Source organism: Ascaphus truei, chromosome 4 (assembly GCF_040206685.1).
Source record: "Ascaphus truei isolate aAscTru1 chromosome 4, aAscTru1.hap1, whole genome shotgun sequence".
NCBI lineage: Eukaryota > Metazoa > Chordata > Amphibia > Anura > Ascaphidae > Ascaphus > Ascaphus truei.
The window spans coordinates 254638345-254651497 of NC_134486.1; the positions used below are offsets into that span (position 1 = coordinate 254638345).

The 13153-nt window shown below is 39.9% G+C and overlaps 1 protein-coding gene across 4 annotated transcripts in view; it reads left to right on the forward strand.

Annotated features, from left to right (window-relative positions):
• The window catches only part of LAMA2 (laminin subunit alpha 2), a 736088-nt gene that overhangs the window by 536902 nt on the left and 186033 nt on the right, over positions 1-13153 (forward strand). For all 4 annotated transcript variants that reach the window (XM_075597283.1, XM_075597284.1, XM_075597285.1 and 1 more), the window contains 2 exons: positions 6250-6412; positions 7481-7691. In XM_075597283.1, coding sequence (XP_075453398.1) covers positions 6250-6412; positions 7481-7691 — 374 coding nt within the window. The remainder of the gene's footprint in view (positions 1-6249; positions 6413-7480; positions 7692-13153) is intronic.

The window sequence follows — 13153 nt, forward strand, 5'->3', positions numbered from 1 at the left end:
ACCGTTTTATTACGTTTTAACACCCTATTTTTTATTCTTGGTTATTAATAAAGTATTTTAAATTTACAATTCTACATTTGTTGTGATTGAGTGCTGGAAGACTGGGTTCTTTTTTCTCCCATATGATACAATCAGTCTCCATCCAGTCAGCACCTCACTGTGGTTAGCATCAGCTGTGCGGGTTTTTCTTTGTGTATAGCAAGATTGAGAACTACACTAATAATGATTTAATACAATCCCCATGTGTTGTGACCTCTATAATTTGATAACTGTTATGGGACCAAGCATTTGAGTGCCTGCAAATACCTATACACACTCTTGTTCATCCTCCAATGGAATGATTTAGTCCTAGCAAATGGAGGATCGAACACGATCACCACCGGGGCGCTATATCTGAGTGGACCAATACCTCCAAAATACCCGGGGATACAAATATATCGTCAATTGTGGAGTACGTATCATGTGGGGGTGAATAAAAGGAGTAATCCCTCTATCCTTTATGTGAGCTACGCCAAGCATCCCACAAACCATATTCTAAGTGGCAGTCTAAATTTCTTAGCTACACTATATACAATAGCAGAGTGTGATTGCTCTGGGTGGGTGGACTTATCCGGATCTGGTACCATATTAAAATCACCCTGCAATATCAACAGTTGCTCTCGGCTATCTGGCATGGATTCCACTATTTCCCTTAAAAAAACTTTTTGTCCCACGTTGGATGGCTAGATATTCACTAACGTGATATGTTGGCCTAAAAGAAGCCCATTAAACACTAAGGACCTCCCCCCTTGATCTCTCTTAACCTCCAATGCCTGGAACGGGATGTCTCGATTAATCAGTATCGCAACCCCTCTTTTTTTGCTAGTAAAAGAAGAGAAAAATGCTATGGGGTATGTCCCGCTAAAGGTGTCTGGGGGTTCCTGAGTATCAAAATACGTCTCTTGCAAAAAGACTATCTGCTTTCAAATTCCTAAATTATTTTAGGGCCAGTCTAGGTTTACCATTACTTTTAAGACCTTTAACATTCAGGGATACTAACTTCAATGGTGCTTGACTAGTCATTTCCAATGTCGTGTCTCTCTCCCCTCTCTCGCTCTCCCTCTCTGTCATGTGAAAGTTGTGAACGGAGAACTGTAATGGTTGTAGGGAACAGAAGGGGATAAAAAATGAAGGGAAGGGACTTTTCCCCTTCTGGGAATTTGGGAAAAAACAAAAACAGCAAAAATTAAATTATAAGATAAGAGAAGTGTAACCAGCCACTCATCCCAAATTTGCGGTCAGACCCTACATGGCTGGCCTGGCGTGCATATGGCAATACTGGGGGTGACCTGATGACAGGCATGCAGAGCTCCCACTGATCCTGCACACCCTGCCTCTATCTGCTCTCCCTCCCCATACCTCGCGTTCACCATAGCTTGATTAGAATATAAAGGAGCCTAAAAAACACGGAAATTCCTAACAACCATGGACCAAATAATGGTATAAAACTTTTCTTTTTAATATATACTTATTGGGATAGGCTTCCTGGCTAGAAATATAAAACCCTGGTTTCACTTTTTATCTTTAAGTATTCAGTGTCTTTTAACATTAGAATTTTCGAGCAGTAATTTGCTCTCGGCTTCTCGTGGGGCTTAGTGTCCTTTGTATCTATAAACAAGAAAAAAACTACCCTTCTAAGTCTTTGGGCCGAGGCCCCATCACCCGTCGCCGGCGCACTTAATCCGTGTGTACACCGGTTTCATCTGCCGAGCAGCTATAGAAAACCGGCACCAAAGAGGCAGGCAACAGACTCCAGACCGTATGTCAAACAGTCCCAGTAATAGATTGGAAAAAGTATATTGGGAGACAGGGAAAAAAGTGGAAAGAAGAGAGAAAACAAATGTAGCTACACATCTGGGATATCTTTCCCTGGGTTGCCATGGGTCGGCGAATCGCCAGTCAAGCAGATTGCTACAGACTTGCTGAGAGTCCCTCAAAGCCACTGTCAGTCTTGAGTCTTTTATCTCCATGCAACCTCAGCCAATCGATAATCATCCATGTTATCATCTCAAGGTCTTCGGTGCTGGCCCGAGCCCTCCCTGGGAGTCAGACCCAGCGACAACAGAAAAGATGCTGATTCCTCAGGGTAACGGAGGGAGACCTGTCTAGCTTCATGGTTCACCACCAAGCGGAACGGAAAGGCCCACCAGTAGCGAATACACTTTTCCTGGAGCACTGCCATCACCGGACGCAGCCCCCTCCTCCTCTCAATTGTAACCCTGGACAGATCCTGGAAGATCTGGACGGAATTGTTTTCAAATTCAATTGAGCCACTGTTTCTGCAGCCTTTTATAATCCTTTTCGTGGTTGCATATTGGTGGAGTCTTAGGACCACATCTCTGCTTCTTTTGGGCTCTATAAATCTCGGTCCTAGGGCTCTGTGAGCTCTGTCCATCAGGAGATCGCCATCTTGTAACTGGGGGTCAATTGACATAAACAGTCTCTTAAGGTATGGCTGGAGGGCTTCTGTGGAGACCGACTCAGGTACATGATGGATTCATAAATTCTGCCTTCGCTCCCTGTTCTCTAGATCGTCCAGACCATCCCGCATGGCTCTTATCTCTTCATTGAGACGCAGGACCTCATCGTCAGTATTTACCTGATTTTGTAAAGAAATTTCCATTTTATTTTCAGGCTCCGTAGTTCTTTCAGCCAACTAAAAGCCTGCTTTCATTTCTTTAAGCATGTTCTGGGGGTCCTGTTTAGAAATTACTGTGTCTCCCTCTGGCATTCTCAGCTCTCGGTCAGGCACAGGTCTTCCCACTGCCTCCTCACCTGCTGTGGGCCTCTCAGCAGAATTTCTCAGGGTAGCCGTTCTGTCAGACATATCCCCCTCAGGTCCTGCAACTTGCCTCTCATCTTCCCTGGCTGTTGTTGCTGTCGCACTCTCCTGTGCACTTAGCTCAGTGACACCATCTTTATTCTTCCTTCCCTCCGCTGCCGCTGGCTGTCCGTGGCTGTAGCAGGAGAGATCTGGGGTCCCTGGCTTCGGCGTTTTCTTTTGTGCCATCCCCGCTGGTTCCCCCAGCTGGTTTAACAGTCGAGTACAACACCAAGATTCCGCAGGACAGAGTTTAGCAGCTGGGTGCCCCTAAGCTTAAGACCAGTGTGTTGACCTAGGTGCAGTCTTTTTGTCTTTCAACAGTCAGCAACCACCACGAGCACTTCTGTCTTATCAGGATTCAACCTCAACCAACTGGCACTCATCTGGAGCTCAGATAAACATCTATTGAAGACTGATAATGGGTCCTTAGTGCCTGGTGCAAATAGAGTTGAGTGTCATCTGCAGAGCAGTGATAACCCAAGCCATGCCGTCTGATTATGTCACTTGGTGGCAGCATGTACACTGTGAATAACATAGGAGATAGGATAGACACATGACAGGGTCATTTGTGCAGAGGAGTACACTCCTGAAGTTAGTATCTGTGACCTGCCAGTGAGAGAGAATCTGAACCAGCTGATAACTGTGCCACCCAGTCCACATAAATCCTTCAGGCACTCCATTAAAATCCCATGGTCAACGGTATCAAATGATGCAGAGAGGTGGATGAGTATTAAGATCGAACAGTCACCTCTGTCTCTCGCCACCAGGAGATGATTTAGCACAAAAACCAGATCTGTTTCAGTACTATATCGGCTTCTGAATCCTGCTTTGAATGGGTCATAAATGTCATGGGTTGATAGACGACTTTCCAGTTGAGTTGCCACCACTTTCTCCAAAATCTTCACTAGGAAAAGGTTTGGTACAGGCCCGTAATTAGCTAAGAAATCAGGGTCTAATGAAGGCTTTTTTAGAAGAGGTCTGATAAATTCTTACAACTCTCCATACTTCTTTGCATTGTCTGAAGCTTTTGAATTACCTTCGCATGTAGTGTCCAAGTTTCACATCCATACGTGAGCATGGGCAGAATACACTGTTCAAAAACGTACTTCTTAAGGCACAGTGGACGGTTCCTTTGAAATATTGTCTTGTCTGTTCCAAATCCCATCTTCATTCTCCTACTGATTTCATTCAAAAGGTTCCCATCCATTGTTCTTTTTGGCCAAGGAAGATAGTCTTCAACTTCTTCTAGTTCTATATTGGTTATTTTGATCTTTGCAGACTTGACACTTGTTGAACATCACTTTGGTCTTGCTGAAATCCATATGGAGGCCTAATTTGCTACTTGCTTCGGCGAGTTTTCCAATTTGTTTATGTAGGTTTTCTGGATATGGCAAAAATAACAATGCAATCTGCAAATCGTAGGTGACTCAAATATTCACCATTGCTTTTGATTGCTTTTTCTTCCCGATCTAATGTCTTGAACAATTCTTCAAATGTTGTTGTGAAAGGCTTTGGTAACATGGGTCTCCCTGCCATACTCTCTTGCTGATCCTTATCTTGCTTGTATCTTCATGTAATCTAATGGTTGATGTGGCGTTCTCGTAAATGTTGTTTATATTATCAATGTAATATTTAGATCTAATATATATACACACACAAATTGATTAGAAGGGGCACTAATTTTGTGGGATTATTTTTGTATCTCTTGTACTGTTTGCTTCCTTCCATAACTAGTTTTAATAAATGAAATTTAAGTTGAGGGAAGAGGTCACCTATTCTCGTTTTAGGAAAGTGTACAACCCCATTTAGTTAAAAAAAAAAAATCCTTTACATCATCTTGAAATGGGAGACGAGAGGTTAATGAAAGATAAAGAAATAGTCAGGTAGAAGATACATGGATAGATACATACTGTATATAGATATATACGGTATTACAATTAAGAAACAGTGAGTAGAATCTTTGTGGAAAAAATGTAGATTTGGTTGAAGGTTACAGTATTTATATCAAGTACTTTATATTGAAAATGTAGTACTTTGAATATGTTAGTTCTATAATCAGTGCTTCAACTGTTTTAACAGGTTTCTCGGATTTAAGTCCTTCTTATCAGAGTACATCTAGTATGAAATATCATGTTGAAATGTATTTGTGATGGAATTTTATACCCAGTGAAATGCTTAAGTTGGAAGTATTTAACACTTGACAGGATATAACTGCTAAAATATGTACATGCACTCTATAACTGCAATACTATAAAAGCATAAACATTGCAAATAATGGTATGATTTCTGCACTACCATCTTACATTTTCCTTACTATTAATTCTTAAATTACGCTTTCAAAGCTAAATTATCAGCACATTTCCCAAGGAATTGCCTTATATCTATATACATTTCTTTATTGTCCTTATCTAGCTTGATTTGTGAGCTTTTATATTATGCCCAAAACTAAACAAATAAATGCACCACTTCAAGCAAGGATATTTACACTGCACATTATTCTTCACTGTGTTTTGTGGAGAATATCTAATAGGATAAGATTTTCCTAAATTATTCTAATGTATTTTCTTAATGTATACAAATTTTGGAACCCGTTAAAAGATAAAAGAGAGAAAGTGGCTGGAAAATAAGAGCGAGGAAAATGTAGATGATGCGGAAAAAAATAAAAAATAAAGTACAATGCTCTTTATAAAATAGAAATGAGAGTGTCTCGCCTAGAAACATAAATACAGGGCCTCATGCAGAGAGCAGCGCTATTGCAAAACTCGCCATTTTTTGGGGAAAGTCGCGCAGAAAACTGCCGAAAATGGCGAGTAATGGAAAACGCGCCATTTTTTTTTTTCGTTTTCAAAATCTCGCCAGCTTTAAAAATATCCTAATGCAGAGAGCCGCGAACGGCATCTAGCGGCTGTTCGCGCCAAGAAAATGGCGCGATTTGCTACTATTTGCCTCGCCAAGAAAAGTTGGCAATTACATGGAGCTCGCCGCCTATAGGAAAGGGAAAAAAAATGCGCGATTTTTTTTAACACATTTCTGCAGCGCGCATCTCTCCAATTCTAACTCGCCACACGCATTAATGCCAAACATTGCAGAATTCGCACATTTCTGCATATGGAGAATAAAACTCTCCAAAAAAGCTACTTTTTATTAAACTCTCCAATTTTTAAATTCGCTGCTCTCTGCATGAGGCCCACAGTGTGTAATGGCTAGTTTTGTCCTTTTTAATGTGTTCTCTTTAGAATTATCAAACCCGATCACTTTTGGTATCATGCTGAAGTGTATCCCCATTTACTGATGGTGTGACTTCATATTTGCGGTCTATTTACTTTTTCTGTTATCCCCACAGTTATTTATTTCATTTGATTTCCTCCCCCTTAACCGATCTGCAGATATACACGATAAAGCCGTAAAACTGAATGAGACCCTTGGTACCCAAAACAAACCCCAAGAGAAAAGTTTCCAAGATTTGCAAAAGGATGTTGACAAGATGATGGCGGAACTAAGGAAAACAATGTTCAACAATCAAAATAATGTAGCTGAAGAGGAGCTGAAGTGAGTGAAAGTGAGCTGTGTGGTACTGTAATTGCTGTATACCAAGAAACCATTGGTGTAACCATTTTAATTTGAAGGAACTGTAAACATATGATCTAAATACTTATTCCTAAAAATACTGCAAATGGCATCTAAGTATGATGCTTTTTGTTAGTTAGCATACTACTCATAAACATAATAATTAAACATGAGCGTAAAACTATATAGTTGGTGCTTTTCTTTTCTCATGATGTACACTTTGGACTCTGTGTGGGATGCAATTCTGGGATGATCGAAGGAAAATAATCCTATTGCTTTCAATTGGATTTTTTTTCCCTTTGCTACATCTGATGCATTTTATCCCAGTAATGCGCCAATTTTGTCTCGATACTTAGGAGTTGATGCAGCAAAGTGCAAACAGAAGTTTAATTTGAAGCGCTGCTTCATTTCTGCATTTATGACAACTGTAATAAAAGTCTCCTACAGTTGATACAAATTGGTAGCCAGAAATGTTTACGCCACTTTAAAGCTGGGGGATTCATTGAACACAAATAGAATATGATAAAGTGAAGCACAGAGACGCAGTGTGTAATGTACCTCCTCTTTTGTGAATGACCTGCATCGCAAGCTGACGCATGTTGATGCAAAGTGATGCAAGATGAAAATTAAAAAATTTTCATCACTTTTGCTCCAAATTTGCCTTTATACATCATCCCCATAGACTGCGGAGTTTAGAGACTTTGGACATTATGTAATGAGCCCCTGTGAAGTGTAAATACATTTAGAATGGAGTGAGATTTTTGCTTTAGTTAACAGGTAAAAATATCACCCCCACGTGTACTGTAATCTGCCATTATTTGGAATCAGGAAGGAAATAGCACAAATTCTAGGAGCAAATTCTGATATTACACTGACTATCATCTCACCTATAACCAAACCCCAAAATGCCAGGAGGTGTAAATGGAGCAATATTGGAGCAGAAGCACCTTGCTAAATTATTACACATAGTGATACAGTCATAAAGACACAATGTGCTCCACTTGATATATATGGCTCTGAGTTTTGCATTGCCTACCTTTCTTATTGCAGTGCAGCAGAAGCTCTCCTTAACAGAGTGAAGAAACTTTTTGAGGATCCTCATAACAAAAACAAAGAGCTGGATGAAGCGATGAAGGACAAGTTAGGTCAATATGAAGACAAGCTGGATGATGCTTGGGATCTGCTGAGAGAAGCGCGGGGAAAAATTAATGTGGCTGACCATCTATCTGCAATCAACAAGAATAATATGACAGACTTGGAGGTAAGTGCTAATAGAGCCAAACAACGTCATGCAATCAATTCAATTTCTTTCAAGTGAACAAATAATCTTAATATTACCTGTAGGGAACTTGGAAAATTAGAGAAATGGGAAAAGGATGACTGCGAACTGTCTTAAGTATTTACAGTTTTATTTGTGTATGCCCAATTACCCCACTCTAATTTTGCATACACAAATATACAAGTCAGTATATGTTAGAAAACTAATTAAACACAATCAGCAGTGGTTATTAGCTGTCACAAATGCTCTTCCTTAACTGCCTGCTCTTAATTTATTTTAATTGCAAACTCTCATTATACTAATAAATATTTATCTAAGTGACTCAGAAAGAATGAAGATAAATGTTTCAAAGGCTTGTATACCTTTGCAACTTTTTGGGGGTTTAATTGATACTTTATACAGGAAAGGGAAATTGCCACAGCCCAGATTATTACAAAATAAAGTGAAAACACACAACTGTGGAAGAATCAAGACCACTGGGAAGGTGTTTGCAGAATTTTACATATTTGGCTAAACTGTTAAGCCCTACTCATGGTTGGTCAGTGTTACTATAATGTACATTAAGCAAGACAGACACATACTGTACATGCCAACCAAATGTATGTTTAAGTTATGGAAGTTATGCTGCCACCATTATCCAAGCAAAAGTAATACCCTGGATGATCCACTGCTGGATGAAGGTCTCCCCAATGATCTTCTAGGTAGAGCGATTGAAAGCTTAATTTCTCCCTGTTGCTCCAACACATTTTCTGATTTCATCCTCCCATTTAATGTTTGGTTGTCATCCTCATCTTTTGATATCTCTTGGAATACCAGTAGCAGCCCTGTCCAGCGATGGTTATTGAAGTGAAACGTCTTTGCTGGCACCCTAGCAAAATTTAATGGCACAAATCTCTTTCATGGAAACGGAAGTGTATGGCGGAATTGATGTCATATGACTTTGTTGGCTGCACATGCGCAGATGCGGCTGTCGCCACCCACGCCCGTTGTCGTGCGCATGCGCAGAAGCATCTGTCACCACACGCATGCGCAGAAGCAACCATCGCTGCTCACATGCACAGAGGCATCTAGCACCGCCAGCGGATGTGCAGAAGTGGTCGTCACCACCAGAGCAAGCACAGAGGCGACCGGCTACACTGGCGCATGCACAGTGGCAGCCGGTGGTGACAGCCCATGCACAGAGGCGGCTGGCAGCAACAGCACTTGCATAGAGGCATCCAGCGCATGTGCAGAGGTGGCCTTAACCTTGTGCGCATGTGCAGAGGCGACCGTGGTTGTGTGCGCATGCGCAAAGGCAGTCATTTCCTCATGTGCATGTGCAGAGAATGATAACGCTGCCGGCCCATGCGCAGTATTTGACACATACCCTTGTGGTCTGTGTACACAAACAAACAAAAGGAACAGTTATTAAAGGAATTCCCAGTGAATATAAATATTAAAGTGCAAATAGCAAAGATCTTAGAAATCTATCATTTATCATAAAAAACCCAGAAGTGGAAAAGATGCAAAGTGCAATAAATCAGGATACAGTTAAGCAAAGGACAGCATTTTATTTATTTTTATTTATAAAATATTTTACCAGTAAGTAATACATTGAGAGTTACCTCTCCTTTTCAAGTATGTCCTGGGCATTGAGTTAGGATGACAAATAGTAAATGGTTACAAATAGTTACATAAATGAACAGGGTATACATTATATACAAGACATTGCATGCACAGGTGGAGATAATATATATTATAGGCATATGTAACAATTACAGACAAGATTAAAATGTGAGACAGCCTTAGTTTTGAAAGAACTTAAACTGGTGGTGGATGTGAGTCTACAGTAGGTTGTTCCAGTTTTGTGGTGCACGGTAAGAGAAGGAGTAGAGGCCGGATACTTTGTTGAGCCTTGGGACCATGAACAGTCTTTTGGAGTCTGATCTCAGATGACAAGTGCTGCATGTGGTAGGGGTGAGGAGCTTGTTCAGGTAGATGGGTACAGAAGGTATTTGAAGGCAAGGCAGGAAAAGTGAACTTTGCGCCTAGACTCAAGTGATGACCAAAGTTGTTTTTTGAGCATTTCACAGTGATGTGTGTTGTAGTTGCATTGGAGAACAAAACTGCATATTGAATTGTAGAGGGTGTCAAGTTTGCTAAGGTGAGTTTGGGGTGCCAAGCCATATACTATGTCTCCATAGTCGATAATTGGCATTAGCATCTGCTGTGCGATACACTTTCTGACCAGCAGACTTAGGGAGGATTTGTTCCTGTAAAGTACGCCTAGTTTGGCATAGGTTTTGGATGTCAGGTATCAATGTGCATCCCGAATGTTAAGTGGGAGTCAAACCATATGCCCAAGTATTTAAAACTAGTAACAGGAGTTAGGGCGGTATTAGCGTTGATTTGGATCTGAGCTCAATCATTGTAAGCTTTAAAAATGTAGCCTTGGTCCCAAATACCATTGTTACAGTCTTGTCAGCGTTTAAAAACAGTTTGTTTTAGGAAATCCAGTTTTCGAGTCTCAAAAAATCAAACTGTAGTATGTGTTCAAGGTCAGAGAGGCTATGGCTGTGTGCATATAGGATTGTGTCATCTGCATACATGTGTATTGAAGCTTCCTTACAAGCTGTGGGAAGATCATTGATGAACACTGAGAAGAGTAGGGGCCCCAGAACAGAGCCTTGCGGGACACCATAAGTGATATCCAGTGTGTTGGAGTTAGAGCCTGAGATGGACACATGTTGGGATCTACCTGATAGGTAGGACTGAAACCGGTTTAAAGCATGCTTCCCTATTTCAGAGCACTGGAGTTTGTTAAACAGGATAAAATGATCAACAGTATCAAAAGTCTTTGCAAAATCTAGGAATATTGCACCAGTGAGTTGTCCCCATTCCATTCCACACTGGATTTCATTGCAAACTTTTAGCAGGGTAGTTACGGTGGAGTGTTTGGGGCAGAAGCCAAATTGGAATTGGCTAGGGAAATTTGTCTTGGTATAATAATCGATTAATTGGGAGTGGACACATTTTTCCATGACTTTGGATAGTATTGGGAGAAGAGAGATTGGCCTGTAGTTTGAGACAGTGTTTTTGTCCCCACTTTTGAAGATTAGGACAACTCTGGCAGTTTTCCAGGTCTTGGGGATATGGCCTGCAGACAGGATAGCACACCTGTATAGCGTTTTATGAAGTGTTTATTACATGCTGTGACAGTCACTGTCTGAGTAGGTTGGGGAGAGGTTGTAGTATGCATACTTTCCAGCATGCGGGAGCTTAAACTCCTCTTAAACAAACTTATCAGAACTGGATCAATTTTCCCATGAAGAATGGACAAAAATGTCACCATCCTACTGTCAAAGCTAGTAGAGACCTATCCAAAAAGACTTATAAACATAATTGCTGCAAAAGTTTATTCTACCAAGTACTGACTTAAGGGGCTGAATATTTATGCAACCAGTATATTTAATTGTGTACACTTCTTTTGCTGACATTTAACCTCCTCCTCATATAACAGTGTTCAGTTTAACCACTACAGCTTTATAGGTGTGTGAGGTGTGTGTGTGTGTGTGTGTGTGTGTGTGTGTGTGTGTGTGTGTGTGTGTGTGTGTGTGTGTGTGTGTGTGTGTGTGTGTGTGTGTGTGTGTGTGTGTGTGTGTGTGTGTGTATTGTTCTGTCTAAACTCTTATATTACTGTGGAATTCCAATGATATCTTACTGTACTACGTTTTTTGGGAGTGTATAAAATGCTTTACGTTTTTAATTGCATAGGAAGTGATGAGTTTGTTGTATAAGTAATACATGTGAACTATGTGATTTAAAGAAGCAGTCCAAGCTGCCGATTTTTTTATTTTTTATTTTAGTTTTCCCCCCCTTTAATATGTGCATCAATAAAATCCACAAAATAAAAAAGTAATTGGCAACTTAGCTAATCGATCCGTTCACCTGTGATTGATCGGCGAAATTCTGCTCGAGGGTTCACTAAATGGTTATCTGTGCAGCAGAAGAGGACCAAACATGCAAAGTTCTGTGGGGAAGATCATGTGACCAGGCAATCATTAGATACAATTGGTGCACTGCTAGAGAGAGGGCAGGCAGGGCCATTTTAAAACCTTCGTAGGCCCTAGGCACTTTTATTTCTAGAGGCCTGTGTGTCTGATATTTTTACTCATTTTTATGCTAATTTCATCGTTTGCTTGTTTCTTTCTAAACTAGCGATATTTGGCATCGATACTTTTGTTTCGATATTTAAAGGTATCAATACTTCGAAGGCATTTTTAATTAAAATTTGCTGTTTTCTCTTATTTTGTGATATTTTTTGTTTAGGTATTTTTTCAAGTGAAATATTGTAGGCCCTAAAAGGTTCGTAGGCCCTAGGCACTGTGCCTAGTCGGCCTAATGTATAAAGCGGCCCTGAGGGCAGGGCTCAAAAGAGGGTGTGCCAGAGCCTGTTTCAGAAGAGGAAGGAGATGTGACTTTGTAAATGTTTGCTATAGAAACAAAATGCTTGTTACATTATAATACATAAAAAATGTCATATAGAGCTGATTAAAAATAAATAAAAAATGCTTCAATTATTTTCTCATAGTACAGAACTGATTTTTTTTTTTTAAACACATGTAGGATATTGCTTGGTCTCCAGCTTTTAAAAAGAGAACATTTAAATTCTAATAATATTATCATACTGTAATGAAATAGTGAATATTGTTACAGTGATGAAGATTGCTAAATATTTGATTTTCAGCACTTACAGTATATTTAACATATTGATCAAACTAGATCTGCATAAAGCTTTCATTAAAATATGTTTGTTTATCATTTGTTTTAAAATTAATGATAAACTTCCACCAGCTGTTTTCCTTCTCTAAATTTAGAAAAAACCATCTTACATTGTCGTTTCTTTCAACATGTTCTGTAAGACAATAGGATTTGTCTTGTGTATACCATTTTTCATCCAGGCGTGTTAATTTCTGAGTTCTATGCCCTGCTCTGCCTTTATGTATACCTACAACACAGCAACAGTCCTTCCAAGAGACCCACTCAATAACAGGATTTAGTTTTAATCCTTGTGGTATGTAATTGAACAGTCAAAATTGATATCCTACATCAAGGAACCAATCAACACATCCTATTGTATGAAGGTAGAATATATTATATATATATATATATATATATATATATCAAAAAATAAATAGATGATACCGTTCTGTGGCTAACGAAATGCTTTTATTTGTGCGAGCTTTCGAGATACACTGATCTCTTCTTCCGGCGATGTTACAATGAATGAAGCAAGGATAACTTAAAAACAGTGTCTCTTGGAATGTTATCTGTGCTTGTCCTTCCCCCGTGTGGATGTGTTTTATGGCTAGAGGTGTCAAAGGGTAACTGAAAGCAAGTGAAGAAAGAGTGTGTATGTGTATCAGTGTGAATAAAAATGAATGGAGAGCCCACAGTATAAACAG